Source organism: Athene cunicularia (assembly GCF_003259725.1).
Source record: "Athene cunicularia isolate RWA chromosome 8 unlocalized genomic scaffold, athCun1 chr8_part1, whole genome shotgun sequence".
NCBI classification, from domain to species: Eukaryota; Metazoa; Chordata; class Aves; order Strigiformes; family Strigidae; genus Athene; species Athene cunicularia.
Window position 1 is genome coordinate 13,093,414 of NW_020799109.1, and position 21,032 is coordinate 13,114,445.

The 21,032-nt window shown below is 36.9% G+C and overlaps 1 protein-coding gene across 1 annotated transcript in view; it reads right to left on the reverse strand.

Moving 5' to 3' along the window:
- Nucleotides 1-20,758, reverse strand: part of PIGK (phosphatidylinositol glycan anchor biosynthesis class K) — a 72,152-nt gene extending 51,394 nt beyond the window's left edge. Inside the window, exons 1-9 of the mRNA XM_026853907.1 lie at nt 20,371-20,758; nt 18,661-18,806; nt 16,337-16,428; nt 12,628-12,763; nt 11,320-11,431; nt 10,867-10,963; nt 10,407-10,524; nt 9,526-9,636; nt 4,657-4,829 (exon numbers count right to left, since the gene is read on the reverse strand). Coding sequence (XP_026709708.1) covers nt 4,657-4,829; nt 9,526-9,636; nt 10,407-10,524; nt 10,867-10,963; nt 11,320-11,431; nt 12,628-12,763; nt 16,337-16,428; nt 18,661-18,806; nt 20,371-20,758 — 1,373 coding nt within the window. The remainder of the gene's footprint in view (nt 1-4,656; nt 4,830-9,525; nt 9,637-10,406; nt 10,525-10,866; nt 10,964-11,319; nt 11,432-12,627; nt 12,764-16,336; nt 16,429-18,660; nt 18,807-20,370) is intronic.
- Between the last annotated feature and the right edge of the window lie 274 nt (nt 20,759-21,032).

A 21,032-nucleotide genomic window follows, 5' to 3' on the forward strand; every position in this document is an offset into this window, starting at 1 on the left:
GATCAGAGCCGCCGCCGCCGCCGTGCTCGTAGCCGAGCAACGTTTATCCTTCACAGCCTCCGCGTAAAGAATAGGTGGAAAATACAAAGGGGGAGGGCAAGTGATGTGAATTTATCACTGATGTAACAGCAACTCAGGATGCAAATGAGAACTGGGATTTCTCAGAGAACAAGAGCTTTCAGAATTAGTCTAAAAATTATTTATAAAACTTAGAGAATTACAGATCTGAGGCATCTGGTTAAAAAATGAACAGATGAGTTTGGTCTCAGAACAAACCCACCCTTTTTTATTTTAAGAAAAGCCCATTGAGCTGAAGAGCTTCTACTTGCTAAAAAAATTACCTATTGCTTCACTAACTGTATCCCCATGGATTCCGGAACGCACAACAACAGCTTTACTTATTAAGCACATCAAATTGAAAATAAGTGGTGGAAAAGAAAAGACGGGAGACAGAAGAGAGACACCAAAAAAAAAAACAACCCAACCATTGAGAGAACATTGGCTATTAACATACTGCAAATGAACCAATTACAATTATTCCCTGTTACATAAGCATCCTTCCTAACACAAGGGCCAATTTATTTATTTTTAGGGAAACAGTCACTGCCAGTAGTACCACAGTTCTTAAGAGAAGTATTAAATATGAAGCCCAATTCTCAAAAGCAATGAAACTAGGAGGGTTTCATATGACACTGTCTTTAATTCACTTCTTACTACCCTCAAGAGAAATATTCATCCCAATTTTTACCAACACTTTTCGCTGATACACATCTTTTCCTCATGATAGGAGCTGAAAACGAGAAAGTGTTCCAACTGGCTGTAGAGTTACAATCCAAGTTTAAGAGACACTCTCCTAATTTATTAGATGTACTAAACTCTGCAAGGCTCCTTCTCCAAAGGTGTAGGATTTCTTCTACTCCTTAATGTTTACATTTTTCTCTTTCATGAGGATTTAGACAAAATATTATCAGCTGAAGGCTCAGAAGCCCTACACTGTCAGGTTTTCTGCTAAAATTGGCAGCTACAAACCCAGTCAGGCCTGCGGCAGCTGCAGAACAAGCCCTTTGAAGTGAACATAGCTTAGATTGAAACTGCTATGAAGAAAGGAAACAGCAGAGGATTTTTCTTTTATTTTTTAAAAGCTTTTACTGACAAATATTCACCTACTACTATGTGGATAGAAAGAAAGCCTCTTCTTTTGGTTAATTAGTAGTTGTTCTTTGTACAAGTCTCAGCCAAAGCCAAAGGAAACTTCAAAGGCCTCACTCATCAAATGTCATGGCTTGTGCTCAACATGAAACTGCCAGTTCTGATCTGGTTGCGCAGCTATAGCTCACACTGAGCTTGGGAGTAGATCCGTATTAGGAAGTAATTGCTAAGCAATTGTGTAACAAAGAACAAACTTCTATTGAAAAGATCTGGCAAAGTCACAGCAGTGGGTTAGATGAAAACTTGAACAGTCTGCCAGCAGTATGATCCCAATACCTGTTCACACCTGACGTGATGGCATCTTCTTTACTCATTATCTGCTTAATCAATGATTTATCTATTTTGTTAGTTTGTTTTTTAATGCCCTTATCTGCACATATGACACTTGCAACTTTAAAACAAATCAGATCTAACACAGACTACTTTGGACTGTGTCAGAGCTGAGGTCTGTATTTCAGTTTCTGGTTAAGCTTGGTAACATGAATATTCTGTAGCATTCTACTGCCACCAGTGTGTGGAAGGAAAAGGAAAAGGGTATCAGGCTAATACTGAGCAAAGAAGAAAACAAAGAGGAAATGATTCATAAATGAATGAAGTCAAGAGGCTGTATCAAATATTAAACCAACAAAACCTCTGCAAATTATCTGCTAGGGAAAAAGTGTAACTGGAATGCAATATAGAAAAAAAGGAAAAGACTTAAGATTCTGCATAGATTTTGTCAGAATAAAAAACATCTGCACATTCAGTAGCCAATGTAAAACATCAAAATTTGTATTGCTGGTATACATTTGTGATCTATCAGATACTTCCTGGTAAATACTTCTTGCAAACCCTTAAGGAGCACAAGTTCAATTCTACATGACTTTTTTCCTCTTCACAAAGGCTTTTAAAACAGTATTAGACATGAACAAGATTATTCACGACTAATTAGGAAAGATTATTCATTTTTAACAAGCTTGGTTTAGATCTCTCCCAATGATACCAAAAAGAAAACTAGGCTGTGCTAGCCCTGTCTTTCCCTAGCTGTTTGAATGCAATCTGGGGTGTCAACAGCCATGACATTTCCAAAAGGCACAGAATGGCTTAATACTGAGGAGGTTACAAATATACACTCACATTCTTTCATTCAAGATTCATTCTTATATTCATTTGGGACAACTGAGGTAGTATCTATTCAAAGGTCACATAATTTGTGAAGTGTTCTAACTTCTTAACACCCTCAGAAATAGATGTGTGTAATATTTATAACATTTAAAAAACAAAAAAACAAAAAACAACAACTAGTTCTTGCAGAACAGACCCTCTAAAACTGCATTTTTAAAAGCATTAACATATTTAATTAATAAATTCACTTCAAGCTATAATTCCTAGATTTGCTGTAGCAAAACAGATCTCTGTCATCCCAAGAGGTACTGACTTCAGAATTCTGTGTAGGGTATTTATTAAGCACTCCACATCACTACCTACACAGCTATACTACAATTTTCCAGCACTTTTCTACAAGGTCCATGCTTTCTTCTCCATTAAAAACACACTCTGTAAACTCTTGCAAAGTGGTAACAAGAAACTGAAAGCTGAAATACTTTTTTTGAAAACTGTATCTGAATGTAGTGCAATAAATAACTTACTATTTTACACAAGACCGCTTAAAAATGGTCATACACCTTACAGACACGAGGCAGTATTCTGTGAGCTACTGCTGTGTACTTCCATTCCCAGGCATACACATTCCTAAAGACCCTTCCAAGATAAAGACAAACTATTTAACTATTAAACCAGCATGTTCCTTCCAATCTCTTCCAATTTCACAGATTTAAGTGAACTGGAATTGCCATGATAATGTAATAGAGCTTTCATTAAATATCAGAACATTTCACAAGGATAATATTCCTCTCTGCGCATGAGTGCCCATTTCTCAACATCGCTTCCATGTGTGCAATTCAGCTGAATAGCAGACACCTAAAAAACCCTCATATATTGGCACCAAACCAACTCAAAAATAAAGCTGAAAATCCCAGTCATTTCCTGTTTCAGAACAGTAAAGTAGTCCAAAACCTATTTCACCTTTTAATTGTTCACAAATTAGAAACCCACATAGGTAAGTTTTCATCATGCTTTTTGACTGGCAAAATGTCTGTTATTTGCAAAAAAGCTTTTTTATTCTTCAGAGAAAAAACAAATTTAGTGTCACTAAATACAATTCTAAACTAAGGAGTCACAAAATTTGTTTAAGAAATATATGGTTAGTACTAATGCGCATGATACAGATAAAAATACAGTATGAAAATAAAATATGAAATATACTAAATCATGTAGGATGTTTTTAATTATGAGGACCAGAATTACTGTTACCTCTAGAATAGAACAGACTATTTCAGTTGGAAGGGACCTACAGGGATCATCTAGTTCAACTGCCGGACCAATTCAGGGCCAACCAAAAGTCAAAGCATGTTGTTGAGGGCATTGTCCAAATGCCTCTTAAACACTGACAGGCTTGAGGCATTGAGTTGTCTAGGAAGGCTGTTTCAGTGTTTGAACACCCTCTCAGTAAAGAAATGCTTCCTAATATTCAAACCTCTCCTGAGTACTTTAAAATTAACAAAACTGCTATTCACTAACTTCTTGTTTACTGTTCCTCAGATCAATGAAGGTAGACAACAATTTACATAAATTTATGGGTTGAAAAAGATTTAATCCCTGGTACAGCAAACTATTTCAATGTCTTTTTTTTTTCGTTCTAGAGGACAGTATCATCAAACGTAAAAGATGCAACAGAAGTGGAAGCACAGTGCTAAATAAACTCTACAGTACAAGCACATCTTCCTTTACATGTTCCCAATAGGTGGCAACAGAATACCAAAAATACAAACTCGTTTATAATTCTTTCTTCATCCACAAAGTAATGAAAGCCCTGTTACAACTTCTATCAATGAACCTGCACCAGCAATTTTATTAAAATGAATTGCTGCATCTGAGCAACAGAAATTCTCACAACAGTTAATGTCAAAAGCCAGAGAATTCACAGAACAGAAACAAAGTGTATCGTAAAAAACTAGTTGTTATGAAACAACTAACTGATGGTTTATACTCAGAGCTTACAAGCAGGAATTTACAGGAACAAAATGTTTCTGCACATTAAAAAAGAAATGTTAACGAAGAAAGAAAATTTTAGATTTTTTTTTTTTTTTTTTTTTTTTTTTTGATGACATCCACATCTTGGTCATTTATTTATTTACAAGACTGAATAAAGGTGTGAGTATTTTTAAACCAAGTTTTCAAGTGACAAACCCCAACTTTATCATTAGTGGCAGACCCATACTAACTCCCTGATTCTTTGTCAGAAATGACAGAAAATCACAGTTGTTCTTTCCTTGACAGTTACATGACTTACATTTTGTTTCTGTGGCACAGAGCTATACAAATCAAGTCTAAATAATGACTACTTACTTGCTTTCAAAACCAGCTAAGTCACTGTCCAAAGAAACTGTCTCTGTCGTAATTTCCACTTTTCTCACACTGCCAAAGAAGTCTGTTATCAGAACATTTTGTGGGTCTCGCTGAAACAGATCAGTTCGGTGCCCAGGCGTGGAAACACACAAACTTTTTGGACAGACCTGAAACTGGAAACCAAGATGAACAATCATATCCTGTCCTTCATTCATCAATAGTCTCTACATACACCTTCCAAAATGAATTCACTATAAAAAGAAATATAAATGCCACACATAACTTACTTGCATTCAGTACAAGCTCCATAGCTGAAAAAAATGACTGAACAAAAACATTAAAAAGGCATAAACATTTTCATTATGCATTTCAGAAAATCTTTATCATGACAATTATGCCATTTGTATTTAGAAATGCTTCTGTGAAAGCCAATTATCAGTTACATCTAACTGATTAAATGCACAAATGTATTTCTGAATATATATGCAGCAACACTGCTATAACCTTCCAAAAAGCACAAGTGGGTAATAAATTCTTCTTATTTACCAAAGGGAGGCAGGCAAGATTAAACAAGCCGTGATAAGTAGCTAATAGTAAAGGCTTCATAAAGAAGCAAGAATTTACATTTTGACTGGAAAGAAAAAATCTCTTAGTCTTATTTCTAGTTTATAGCCTGCAAATTAATGCAGAATTAGAATCTTCAAATACCAAAGGTGTTTTATGTACATTTAGTTCACAGAGACATCCTGTAAAACCTACAAATTAGCTACACACCTTATTGTTTATTTTACCTATATATTTTATCTACGTATCAGATCCACTATAACCAGCACACATTGCAATACCCGGAAGACAAGAACAGCACTAAAAAACTGTTTTCAAGGGATTCAGTTCTGTATAAAGGTACATTTGCAGAAAATATGTAGACATAACAGCAGCCGATTTGTTGCAACATTTAGAATACAGGACAAGACAGCACGCCTATTAAATAACAAAATTGTTACATACCCAGCAGATATTCAAGGCAAAACCAGTGTATTTTGGAAACAATGCTCATTTGCACAAGTCCTACCACACTCCCCACAAAAGTCTATAATTTCACATCTGGACAGATTCCTCATTTCGAGAGATCTTGTTATTTATTATTTTACATTTTGTGCATTACAATTTATTTGCATTTTTATTATTAATGCTACACAGCTTAAAGTGCCATAAAACGCAATCTAAGGCCTCACTCTCTTTGGCCTCCTTGATTGGTTTGGAAAGCTGAGTTCATGTTTCAATCATTACAACCAAACACACAACCCTACTAGATACAGGAGCTAGATACATGTTCCTGCTAGACAGAGGCAGTAGCTCAACAGTGCTCTGGACAACTAGTTTTATGAGCAAATGTTGCTGTCCATTCAAGCATTTCATAGGCAAAGCGCAGACCACCTGGTAACAGTGATGTGAGTCCCTGTATGTTCCAATAATAAAAAACATTTAACAGAACAGATTAGTGTACAGAACTATGATGGACACTGTTCACATAGGTGCTCATCTTCATTAACCTTAAATTCTCCAAGTGATTTTCACAAACAGGTCCATCAGTCACTGGATCTAGCACTCACATCGCTAATTACATCACAGGTCAGCTCTTAGAAGGTTGCATTCTTAGGACAAAATCACAGGTCCTAATTAGCTCAATGCAAATACAACCTCAATTATCTCAGATTATGACTGACAAGACTTGTGAGTTTCAGTCCATACTTTTAGCAGAAACTGCGCTCAGCCTAACAGAAAACACATGGGCTTGTGCGGCTCCCTCCTCTCACGACAACAGAGCCCTATATTTAAAAACCTTCTCAGAGACAAAACAATATACCTGGCTTTTCTTCACGGAGGACAAATTCTATCTCCCTATTCCTCTCCTCTGCTCCATTACAGTTTCTCTTTCATACCTTGTCTTTTTTTTTGTCTGAGCCTGTAAGCATATGGCATTAGGCTGCTGCTAAAGGAAAGACAGGAGCAGAACAAATCTCTGTTATCCTCTCTGTGAAGTGAAAATGAACTAGACTCATCAGCATCACACCGCCCATACAAAGCCACTTGTCAGTGTGCACAAACCCTCTTAAGTTTCAGTTTCACCAAAATGCAACCAATTTTCCTCAGCTCTGCTCCAACTAAGGCCACAAATTTAAAAACTAAGTCTCTGAAGTAAAATTATAACAGCTATTTGTTTTAATCCCGCCATTTAATGCGTAAAGCTATACTGCAGTTATACCATTCTCTCCTCCAATCTCTCAAGAGTGTAAATGTCCAAAAAAACTGTGGGAAATTGATACTGCACCCAACTATTTCTTACCTGTCCCACAACTCACTACCATGTTTAGATGAATCATAAACAAAAACGTGCAATGGCACCAAGAAGACAACTTCAGTATTAAAAATCTACCTATCCACTACCAGTGTGAGAAAAGGGCTGCAAAGCAATTACATCACAGCAGACTAACACTAATAACTGAGGTTTTCCGACAAAAAAAAGGCTAAGTGAAACATATTTGTTCATGTGTCAGTTTTTCAATTTTTTTAAAATAAGATACTATTCAAAGAGCTAAACAATTCCCCAGAACAGAAGCTTTGTTATCTTGACTTTTCTTAACAAAATTTTTAGCTATTTTATGACAAATGAGATCTCATTTTGAAATTTATTTGAATCTTGTTTTAAAAGTTCACATGTGTGACATTTCAATTTAGTCTTTACTTTTTTGGAATTATGATCAAACCGAAAGCCAGTCATTTGCACAGCTTTATGCTATCCCTTAGCAACACAGATGGAGCAGGTGGGGAGTAGGTGGAGTGGATTATGAAAAAAGATGTCTCATTCTTTGCAGGAATGCAATAGCCAAATCTTAGGTGGATGTGAAGAGAAGCTGTTTTAAGAGTGGTTGGAGAAAAGTAAAGGGGTGTGGGGATAGAAGCAGTGTAACAAATGCACAGTACTTCTAAAAAAGCAGACAACATATCAGAAGATCAAACAACTAAACATTAGTTAATAATTTTAAAACTACTTAGCAAGCCACTTAATATGTTATCCTGAGTTTGGCAAGTGTTAATTTTTAAAAAAAAAAAAAACAGAGTTGGATGAGCAGTAGTTCTTTGTTCTCAAACCAGCACAACACTAACAGTGCATTCCAGTGCCAAAGTAGCCCCTATAACTGCTGGCAAATAAATGGTCTTATATTCTTACCACGGACTAACCATATGTCATTTTGGAACTCTTAGATGAAGCCCTGAAAAGCACCAGCTCGAAATCAAAAGGTCATGTTTGCTGAAATACATGCATATTATGACTCAGTACGTGATCATCACAAATCATTATATATTTGGGTCCGTCCTCTTCCCTTCCCAAAGCAGCAATAAGCAGATTGACATATGATGACTTACATGATGTAAGGAATTTACCAGCATGGGATAGTCCCACAGCTCTTCCTGAGTATTCGGCATATAAGCAAAAACAAGAACACAAGGGAGAATGGAGAAGATACCTAAACAAAATGCTTAAAAGATAAACTACTTGGCTAGCTAACAAGTTTTCTACACTTTCCCAACAACTGGATTAATATCTAGCTGGCTAGACCAGTTATACCACTTCCCAGATGGTATCTAATTTGGTAGAAACCACTGTTTATTTTTTATGACTTTTTTTTTAAACATAAATTCATTTTCTGCTTTACAGAATAGAATTCTAAAGTGCTGTTTGAATGAACTGGCTAGAAGATATTTAATCAATAAAGAATTTGCATATTCTTCTTTAGCAAGATTTATTTTAATGTTACCTGTATGTCATGATCAGAAGATTTTAGATTACAGGACAGAATTTCATTCCCATGGTAGTAAATGAATCTTGAATCTTAGTCACTGAATCAATTCTATATCAACATAAAATCTGTCAAGTGTGGGCTGTTTAGAGTGAATTCCACTACACATCTAGCAGCCAGGCTAACACCATCCTCTGTAGACAGAGGGTGGCATAAAACTTCTCAGCAGCTGCTCCTTTCACAGAAATGAATCAAAGACAATGTGTTCTGTAAGCAGTGGCTCTCAGATCACTGACACAGCCTGTCAGGATTTACAGCTACAAGGCACCAAAGCATAATATATTACTACAATGAAACTGGTATTGGAACGAGTATAAAGGGTTAATAGAGTAAATAAAACATGAATAATTTTAATGTCATCTCACCAGTGTATACATCTAACTGTTATAGAGGCATTTTTATAAATTTTGTCATAGGTTATATGGTTGTGGTTTTTTCCCCTCCTGCCTCATATCTGAAAGCTACAATTAACATTTGCCTAAGATATAACTAACTTCAAACATTGATGAATTTGGACCTGTTTTGCTCTGGAATCTAAGCAGACATACGGAGAAATTAGTCTCTGCAGGCATCTGTGAGTGCACAATTAGAATTCTAACCGTTTAATCACCTTTGCAAAACAGAATCAATGGTTGCCTTTCCACATGTGCAGTGTCTGCTATCCATTAAGCTGATTTTAGCAGCTTCCTACTATCATTTTTCATGTGTGAATACTTCATTCTATTGAAATGAAGATTTAATTAGTACTTTATTCATTTTTCAGTGAATAAAAAAAAAAATTGGCTAATTGGTTAATTTTTTTTCTGTAGCCAGCAAACCAATTCCACACTGAGGACAATCCTTGAAGTGCTATCAATAATGGCAAAAAGACCGTCTGTCCAAAGTTGCTTCCGAGAGAAACAGCAGGATAACAGAAAGCATTTGGAGAACCCTACGGACAAAATAAATTAGTTTTGAAACTGTTAAAGTCATTAGCATATTCATGAACGTTGAGTATTCTACTTACTAGGTCATTCATATTTGTCTGACTAGCTGGATGAATTTCTTCCAAAAACTCTAGCACATAGAATGTGTATCTGTCCATAAGATGAACGCCAATCGCAAGATCAGGTTGATGCTTAAAAACAACACACAGCAGTTACTGGACTTGGTATTTAGGAGAGGGAACAGAATGTAATAGCATGTTACAAAAGTTAAGCATAATGGCTTTTTGTTCTTAGGCAAATTACACAAAGAAAATGACTAGCTGTGAAGAAACATACTGTTGGCAAGCTGAACAATACAGTTTATCTTCATTTTTCTACACTATATCCTGGTAATCTACATGTCTGCCAAAAAGCAGGGAACTCCTTCTTAATGGTCCAGTACAGAATTGTGGGCTGCCCCAAGCTTCTTCAGACTTTGAAAACAGGGCTGGAAGAGACAGCTTATTTTACAGCACTGCACAGGTTCAGGTAACCCTGACATGCTGAGTTTGGTGTGGCTAGGATCCCTCCCCTATCACTCCTTCTGTAATTGAACTGGGATATAATTACAGCAGCTGAAAGGTAATGGCTATTGTTTTGCATATCAAGTGTAAGAAGTCCTAGATTGAATATTCCCTACACGTCTCTCAGCAATCTTCCCATAAAATTTCTTCCTAACCTAGGCAACGTATAAATTGGCCAACAAGCACAGAAATCCATCATCAGCATGGTTCTTTGGGCCAGTGCACAAAAACAAGCAAGAAAAGTACACTTACAAATTTTGTCAAAACAACGTTTTATAACTAAGTATCTTACACATTCAGCAATTAGAAGAGAAATTTTTAGTTAAAAGTCAACAGGACCTGTGCTTTTAACTCAAGCGTTCTGAAAATTGTCTTCAGGATCACAAAAATCTACTTACTGATAATGAATCTTCTCCTACTTGGCTGCTAGCCAAGGCCATTATATTAGGTGAATAAAATCGTTCATACATGGATGCTCCTTGACAAGTATCAATAATAAACAATAATTCATTGTACCTGAAAGAAATAAAAGAGCCTCCTTATCCATCTCTCTTTAAACAACATATACTTATTTCTGCTTTTTAGTTACCGGGACAGCTGCTAGGAACCTAAGGGACAGAAATGTTCACACTGATTGACTGTAAGATATGAGTTTAGTCACAGCAATACATTTGAGCAGCTGTAACTGCAGGAAACTGAAAACAAAAATTAAAACTTTTCTTTCTGACTGCAGACTTCCATGCAATTTTATGGACAACAGATAGTATCACTGTTGAAGGTAAACGAGGCCTACCTGTAAGACTTTGGGCTTGTTTATGAAATACAGTATTTAACCTCTAAATAACAGTTTTTTCTTACCTTCTTTTCTGCCACATTTGTTCAAAGGCATCAGCAAGTTCTACATTTGTGATTTCTTCAGAATCTTGAAATTTCAGGAAACCATTTCCACCATGGCCTGACAGAAAAATCAGAAGCTAGGCAAGCATGTAGTATAAAGGGAGATATTCAGCTCGGTTTACCATTTTTCTAAAAAAAGGCAAACGCAATTCTTTTTCCAAACAGACTCCAGCAAAAGAAAATATTAATACAGTAAGAATAGTAAAGATATGTCATTTAAACTGGAAACTGTACTTGCTAACTATTGCCCTACAGGTTTTTTCTTAATTAGTATGAAATGCTAAAAAAATTTTTTAAATCCTTTTGTTCATCCTTTTGTTTGTTTGGACTCATGATGGAATTTCATGCTTTCAAATAGGCTCATCCAATTAAACAACAAACACCAATAAACTGTATACAGAAACCTGTAATCACCTGTCATGTATATCAGAATATTGCTCCTGTCGTCAGAAAGAAGACGCTTAGATCGTGGTGTGCTTGGTGGGATTCTTCCCGTTAATACACGCAAGAAATTTTCGACAGTGACCTATGAATAGAAGCATAAAGCAATTTTCTAAAGAGAAAAGTATCGATTAACAGCTCTAGGCTGGGTTACATAAATTAACTAATGGAACACTTACATATGCAGCTTATCTAACCAGACATAATATTGCATGGTATAAACCGCATAAACAGACATTTTCTGTTTAAAGTTTTACTGCAGGTTCACAATCATATGGTACCTTTTACTTTATTCCATTAACATCAGCCTGTTGCTTTATTATATCCAGTAAGTCTACCACCATTATAATTTCTAAATACGTTTTCATTGATCTGAAAACCTGTCAGCGTACAGCTTTACTCTGCCAAAGATGCTCACGTACTCACAAACTGCTCCAACATTAGTGTATGTTACCATGGAAAAATAAAAGTTTAAATTCCGTCTGCAACTCAGGAAAAGAAAAAGATCAATTTTGGTTATGTAAGTCTGAGTGATCAGGTAAGACCCATCTGGATAGCGATTGTAAAAACATCACATAAAACACCACTTCTTCTTCATGCAGATAAACACAGCTCAAATGCTAACAACAAATCCCTACTCAGGAAAAACCACGATAAAAAGAACATAACTCTATTTCAGTGTTGTATCTTCATCTCTCTATACAAATCTTCAGAGAAATAAAACATCTCTATATACTTAAATATGTTCCTATAAACCATTAGTAATGAATATATAGCACTATTAAACCATACAACTGACGTCCAATCTGAGATCAACTGGTAAAGACACTGTCTGTTTGAAGGAATATTACACAAAAATGAAAAGGTGATAGAATGCAGATTTCTATATAGTAAGTATAGTAATTATTAGGTTATGGCTTTTGTTTTATTTTGATAGAAGTATATGCTTAAGATTAGAAATTTAAGTAAGTCTCCCTAATAAGTGTTTCAGATGCACACCAAAAGTTTCACAGTGGTGTTGTTTGCAAGATGACTAAACAGTCATTTCCAAAAAGAAATTTCAGTAATATGCATGTATTCCTAACACACACAAGGAGTTCCATATATTATTTTAACTGTGGAGATTCCATTATTCAAAACCACTAACACACAAGATGTTTCTAGTATAATAAACTTCAAATAAAAAAAACAAGGAGGGTGGGGTGCATTTTAACCTATCAGTTGATAATAAAAGCCCAGGCCAAAAACAAAGACCCAGTGATTTAATTAAAGTGTAGTCACCTCATAGCTTCTGTAATCCACCTCCACATCGTCTCCATAGACATTTAGCTCCATGTTTTTATGACTAAACACAGTAGCTGGTTTGGGATTCCTGGGATTACATGCCATATCATCTGCCAGCATCAGGACAATGTGACTATAGAAAATAAGACAAAAACATTTCAGCCATTCTACTTTCACATAACAGTCAAATAGAAATTACAACATTGTCCCACAATTACAGCAACAGCTTAAAACATTAAGAAGATTCCTGGAATTGTAAATTAAATTTTGCTTTGTTACAGGCTGTTTCCTTATGCACATCCTCACTATTATAAAGATATCCCACACGGAAATGCAGCTATCTGTTGCTTACCTGCAGGATTAAGTTAGGCCAAAAATGAGCATGAAAGTAGCTGACATTAGCAACTTTATGATACAGACTTGCCTGGACCTAGGCCGGCAGAACTCTTTATAAAAAATCTGGACATTTTTATGGGGCACTAAATCATTTCATACAGCTGAACGGAAGAAATCCCAGCTTGTTTACGCTTTCTCAGACAGATCAATTAAAAACATTATGACAATTTTTAATAAAATTTGAGGTGTTCCCAAACATTTCTCAAACCATTATACTACATCTGATACACTATGATTATCTGTGTTAATGGAATTTTCCTGAAGTACACAAATAGGCTGACACCAGACATTTTCTTCTTCATAGTACCAAGAAAAAAAAAAAAATCCAGCATTTCATAATACCAAGAAAAAAACCCTAGCACATTATAAATCTGTTCCAACTTGCATGCAGCCAAAGATCTGTAATTCACCTGTCAGGGTCAGGTTTGGGTCAAAATATGAAATAAACAAGTAGTCACTGGAGACTTAGCACTGGGAAGAATGTGCCAAAGACATCTAGAACAAGGTGAAGTCAGTCCTTTCCTTGGATAACCTTGTCTTGAATACAGTTTCTCCTAGACAGTGATCTTTGTGTTCTACCAAACAATGCTTACAAAAGGAAAGCTCTGTATCCTGCAAAGAACGCTGCTAATTCAGACTCTCAAACACCCAGTTATAAACTAAATTGTGTCCCACCATCCCTGTGTTTGTCATCATTCACCTGTATCTCTGCATGAGCACTTTAAGAGTAAAGTTATTCTTTATCAAGTGCTGATACACTCCACACAGCACACACACACACACAAAAAGAAACAAAAAGATATGTTGTCCAAAATAACATAAGCATAAATCCTCAAGAATAATCAAAATAAATTATTTCAGTGGGAATAAAATGCTGGCCTAAATATGAAGCTGTAATGACAGAAGTCAGAGGAGAACAACTACAGAAGACAAATCGAGTTTCTTTTCTCCATACGTGCACAGCAGTGCAAAACTATTTTTATAAAAGAATATGATTAAAAGAGAATTAGTTGTAAGCAAGTCTTGAATATATGTCTTGCAGATTTACTGAGATAGTCAGATGCAAACACATTTTTTGTACTATACTCAAAAGCAAATATTCCAGACTAAGCCATCACTAGGCCTACAGTTTAGCACTGTATTTTTGCTAGGAAAAAAAAAAAAAAAAAAAAAAAAAAAGGATTAATAATCACACACACTCAGTAAAAGGCTCTGCACAGTAGCAGTACAGACCGATGAGCACAAACATGCGAAGTTTATATACTGTATGGCATTCTTAAAAGCATATGAAATACCCTATGGTTAAACAGAACCACTGTGTACAAGTGGTTCATACGTGCAGCAAAACAATCTAGTTGTTAACTTGAAGCTTAACTGTTAAACCAAAGTAATCTAACCACATAATACATTAATGCCATTTTCATGACATAAAATTTATACCAAATAATGAATAATGGAATGAAAGAGAATTTCTAGATTAATTTTGGATTTTAGCAAAAATTGTCTTTTACAAATTAGAGCATTGTGCCCACATGTCAACAAACCAGAGCAACTTACAGTTATAAAACCACAAATCATTTTCCTAATAAGTTCTCTTGCTGAAGGATAAATATATTTAAATCTCCAAATTGACACAATTCCATTCAAAATGATGCTATGTACAAACCTCTCTAAAAACAACAAACCTCAATAATCCTGATGTTTATTTTTAAGATGTGATTTGGTGTTGGGGTGGTTTTTTTGAGTCTTACCAAGTTATTTAATGAAGTTTTATAGTAAAGAAAAAAAAACACCAAACAGGTAGAGGTTTGTCTAAGGGAAAACCCCACAGAAATCTATGTAAAAATTGCTGCAAATGAGAAGAAATAGGCTCTCTCTCTCTCTAGGTCTTCTCCAATGTCTTATTCTTGACCTTAGTCTAAAGCATTGCTGGCTTTTTGAGATTAATTTCCAGATTTTTGGGTATGGATAAGAAATGAATCAGGCTACTGAACAACAAAAATCTCCAGCCATGCTGTAGTTTTTGCAGTATTTCTAGAACTGCCATCTACTATGACCTTAATGGTGAAGGTGGATGGACGCATAGAAGATGAAAGTTCTCAGGTAAGCGCAGAACTAGTGAAGGAATTTCTAAGGCAGTGCCTAGGGTGCCTCTGCTTCAAAGGCTATATAGGAGAGAACATAGATGCTTCTGAATGAGATGTGCAAAAAAGATGCCATATTTCTGTGGCTTTTAGCCCACAGTGCTCAGGCAGTACCTTCCCTTGGATGTATAGACTCCAAGAATTAGACTTCAACATCCCATTGCATCTTTCAAAAACCAGTAAGTCCCTCTTTCTATTTTTAAAAATAAACACAGGAAACAGGATGATACTTCCACTGCATTCACAGTTGAGTGGAAGCTAAGTGGGGATTCCTGATACTGTAATTTTGGACTTGGACAAAAATGCAGTACAAAATTAATCTAGCAGAATGAGCATTTTGCAATGATGAAGTGGGCTGTACATCTTTAAGCAGATATGCTGGAGAAACTACCAGTCCTATGGATACATACAGCTTATCTTTCAATGGATGTTGGTGCCTAAAATTCACTTCCACAGTTCTGGTACAAGTAAATTTCATTCCAAAACAGCTGGATGGAACTGTGCTAATACCCCTAGAACTATCATTAGGAACACAACTAAAAAGCACTTCAGAACAGTTTGCTCACCTTCCTAATCCTGTTGTCAAAGAAGAGATGCTATTTTAACCATTATGTTATCATTAGAAAAGTACATTTGTATGGACGAAGCTTCTGGTTTCTCTGAAAACATTACGCAAAATGGATTTTTCAAGGCTACTTTCAATATGTAGGAGCTGCTTTGTTCAGGGCCTTTAGTTTAGAGACTCTCAGTGTAACTGCAGAAGTCTTACATTTTAATGCAGTTAGGGTTACTAATGTCTCCACACTGAAAGAAAATTGAAGTACAGCAAAAGCCATATCTCAGAGTAGTACTGCCACTGCTGAATGCATTTATCAAACTTCACATTATGCTTTCACCAATTTACTAAGTGGTACATTTTAGTGGCCAGATAGCGCCTCATGTTTTTAATCTAATTAGTCAATTCCAACTGGAAGGTTTATTATATAACCTGTTGCTTTTCCTTTTAAACAATATTGCCACACCTTTCAACACACTGATGTGATCGCATCCTTCATTTTTACTTTTATCCAGTTGAATTGGGAAGAGAAATTTTTGTACTGCTTCAGACAGCAAGAGAACTTTAATAGCACATTTGCAAGGAATTTTATTCACCAAGATTCCCTCACCTATCAGGAATGCCCAGTCTCTTGACACTTCTGTATACTGAAAGAGTGTTTGCCACATGACGATAATTAAACCAGAATCGAGATGTACACACCTTGGAAAAAAAACAACAACAAGGCATATTAAATAGTGTAAAAGATACAAATGGGCCTGGCACATTGCATCAGACCATGATTACAGGAATATCAACAAACTAGTAACAAATCAGAAAGAACATAGCAACACCAAGAAACTCGTGATAAGCTATATAAATCTTTGCTGTACCAAAGCAACAAATGCTGAAAATAAAAGTTAAAAAAAAAGTTCTTAACATACTGACTCATGAAAAATTTGTCATAAAACCCAACTAAGTATAGAAAGTGACACTTTAGGGAACAATTCAGCAATAGTGGATAAGCTAAAGTTTTTAATTTGGTTTCTCCATATCAAATGGAAGAAAAAAAAAAATCAAAGGAAGAGCTCTCATCTCAATAGCAAACCCATTCTGGGAGCATTCTTGCACAAATGCACAAGTGAATTCCAGCAGAAGCCACACACAGGGGAAAATACACAGAGGACATTTGCACTTAAGGAGTCAAATAAAATAGAGTAAATAGAGTAATTCTCAAATAGAGTAATTCTCAAAAATCTCAAAGGAGTTCAGGTTCTGTTCTAACAGGCAAAGGGTTGGGGATCAGCCATTCCTGTACTTAAACTACTCCCTAGGTCAGATATCATTTAATCTGTCCTCAAAAACCTCAAACCAATGAGATTTCAAAAACCTTCAGAGGCAATCCAGTGAAGTTCCCTACTATTATTGTCCTCCTGTTTAACCTCAGTTCACTACTTTTTGTTTGTTCCACACCATGGACAGCAATTCGCCTTTGGAAACAAATTTCCTTTGCTTTTATAAGTCTTTCAAACAGACAAAGGAAGAAGCATTTTAGAAAGAGGTGACTTCAGCATCACAAGACCAGAGAAGCAGGGACAAGCATTAAATACAGTTTTTTAATTTTTCAGCTTTAAATGTACAGCTCTAATTTAAAGAGAAACATCTTTAAGTTACACTATATAACATCTTTTCCTCTAGCCTTTTCATAAAATGAAACGAGTATTAGCCTAAGTAATAATAAAAATTCAGCCTGAAAGGATTCCCTTGTGTCTCAACCATCCTGTCAGTTATGAATTTAAAAAAAAAAAAATCCCACAGGAATCAGCCCATGAGAACATTTGCCTTTCAGCGAGATTTAAAGCTCTGAAAACTAACTGTGGCCAATCTCACTGTGACATTTCAAGGTATTATTGGCCATCCCTTTCCTCCATTACCTCCCTTACAACACAGTGAAAAATGTGTCTATGCTTTAAATACAGCTATTCACACTGCAGCACATTAACTCATACTACAGATGAGGTAGGATTGTGGTATGTTCCCAGGCTTGAGGTGCCTGATAGCAGCAAAATCCTATTTTCCTGCTTTAAAAATTAGCAGCAATTGTTATAAACCTTAGTCATTAACTACTGAAAATGTATAACCAGCAGAGAATCTGTTGAGAATAGAAAGTATAGCTCCTTGGACCTAATTTTGCACCTTATTTGTGTGGTTTTATGCATACTAATAAAAGCACCTATTTGTTAGTAGTATTAAAGTAGTAAATATTTTAAGAATTTCAAGTTTGCACATTGTAGAATACAGAAATTATTCCTTCTAATTCAATTAATTACTGTTAACTTTCCTTTTATATTGCTCAAATTTAGTATCTGGAAAACAAACAGCTGCTACTGAGTAATTACAATAGTGTTCTGAAACAAATTAGTCATTAAGATCTGAATTGTGAATAAGAATTAATTGTGCAGCATGATTCAAAGCTAATAAAAGACTCATGGCAAAGAAAAAAAAAAGATAAGAACAGTTGATCTAAACATTATGTTGCCTGAATTTATTTTATTCTAAGCTTGTTATCACAAGTTAACAGATTGAGTAAGAACAAAAATCAGAAATAAATGGTTCCTTCCTGGTCAAAGAGATATACTTCTCTGATATGAGAATTAAAATTTTGTTCAATATGCAGTATGGTAATTTAACTATTTTAATGCTGACAGAACTTTTGTTTTATAAATCCTGCCATGTAGCTAGATGTTTTGAGCACTTGAAATGGAGTCTTATTGAAAGGATAATTTTATTATAGTGTAATAAATCTGCAGGCACAATTGCAAATTTATTCATTTCTAAGTCTTTATCTTTATATTTCTTTCAGATGAACAGAATTCTTGAGTGACTGTTGCAATTATGGCTCCTGATGAAAAACTGTCAACTTTATTGGAAGAAAACAACCTGGACCATGCTTACCAAAACTGCCCAGTTATTTGTATGTCCACTTCTGAAGAACTGTTCTGCTTGATCCTGAAAGATGGAGAAACTATTAGATTTCTTCAGCAATATGAAAGAAATGACCACTCCTAATTTTGTTGTTTCCACAAAAGTGTCCAATGCATCTGTTTACCTCACATTAACACTGAGTAAACCTTACAAAAGCTTGAAGAAAGGTAGTTTTGCTTACTCCGTTTTGCACATTTCATGCAAGTTAATTGCTCCAAATTCTTCCCCAAAACTTGCTAAATAACAATGGAGAAATAATTATTAGTCACTTGCAGCTTAGTTCAACCCCCCCCACATCTCTATTCCAAAGGACACTCTGAGAACAAAATGAGGTACTGACCTACAGTTTCTTTCTTAATAAGAAAAGGAATGACAGAATCAGCTACATTGGAAAAGACCTTGAAGATCATCTAGTCCCACAGTTAACCTCGCACTGACAGTTCCCAACTACACCAGATCCCTCAGCGCTGTTGACCTGACTCCAGGGATGGGGACTCCACCACCTCCCTGGGCAGCTCATTCCAACACCCAACAACCCCTTCTGGAAAGAAATGCTGCCTAATATCCAGTCTAAACCTTCCCTGGCACAACTTGAGGCCATTACCCCTTGTCCTATCGCTTACTACGTGGTTAAAGAGGCTCATCCCCAGCTCTCTGCAACCTCCTTTCAGGGAGCTGTAGAGGGCGATGAGGTCTCCCCTCAGCCTCTTCTCCAGACTAAACCCCCCCCAGTTCCCTCAGCCGCTCCCCGTACGACCTGTGCTCCAGACCCTGCACCAGCTTTGTTACCCTTCTTTGGACAATTCATTGAGTCATTCAATGTCCTTTTTGTAGCAAGGGGCCCAAAACTGAACACAGGAATCGAGGTGCGGCCTCACCAGTGCTGAGTACAGGGATAAGATCTCTTCCCTGTCCCTGCTGGAATTTATCCAAGCTTGAATTAATTTGGTTTTCTTGTTGTCCTCGTCTTTTCAAAAGAAAGTAAGCGAATCTGCAATTTTAACTCATTTTAAATTCCAGGTCGTTACATTTATCTTCCAAAATCAGGAGCTGTGACAACCACCTACTCTATTATCTGTGTTATCCATAGTTCCTACCACGCTCTGCAGAGTAGAGGGCCCTGTTTTTTTAACAGTATAAGTCAGGACACAGAAAGGGCATAACACATCCCAGAGGTAACGGAACAAGTCGCACAGGACAAGGATGCAGATTTGTTGATTCTTAATCAGACTCTGTAACTCTCTGAGGGGTACTGGGCTGATGCCTGCGGTCTCATACAACACACGCAGGAACAGAAAAACCGCTTGTTAAAATGTACGTGAAGCATTCTGTCCTTCAAGTAGCAAACTATTTACAGTTTAATTAGTAATCCAAAGACTCTAAAAATATTCCTATTGGCTATTTTTTGTTCTATGTGTAATTAACTTCGAGTATAACAAATTGTTAATAAGGCAGAATTGAAAGGCAAACACCACTCCATATGTAGTGCAGGCACTGTGCTAAAAACATAGTAACTGAAACGTGAGATTACTCCCACTTGAGAAAAATAACAGTAGGCCCTTCCGTGTGTCCATGCCTCACACCTGCGAGAAGGGCACCGGGCCACCGAGCCCGGGACAGCGCCCAACCCCCCGCCCTGGATTTTAACCGGGAAACTCCGCACACGCCCTCAGCCGGCACCGGCTGCCGGCAGCTCACGGCGCAGCCGGAGACCGGGATCCACACACCCGTTAAAAGGCTTTAACTTTAGACACGCCGCACGTGCGGGGCGAGCTCCGCCGTGCCCGGGACGTTCCGCACCGCAGCGGGCAGGGGTGCCGCTGCCTTTCGCTTTCCCGGTGGCTGGGGAATAGTGACCTCGCTCTGAGCCACGTATCGGAGCTTTATTAAATTCCGTTTTTGCAGAGCTGAGGCGGCAGCGACAGCAGATCGTACCATTGTCTTGAGCTGTTCGTGGTGGCTCTGTTGTGAGGTGTGATGCAGCGCGACTCTGACCTCTGCCGGCCCCTGGACAGGCTGGCGGTCCTATCACAGAATCGTCTCGGTTGGAAAAGGCCTTGAAGATCATCCAGTCCAACCATCAACCCAACACTGACAGTTCCCAACTACACCAGATCCCTCAGCGCTGTCAACCCGACTCTTAAACCCCTCCAGGGATGGGGACTCCACCACCTCCCTGGGCAGCCCGTTCCATCGCCCAACAATCCCTTCTGGAAAGAAATGCTGCCTAATATCCAGTCTAAACCTTCCCTGGCACAACTTGAGGCCATTTCCTCTTGTTCTGTCGCTTGTTCCTTGGTTAAAGAGGCTCATCCCCAGTTCTCTGCAGGAGAAAACACTGG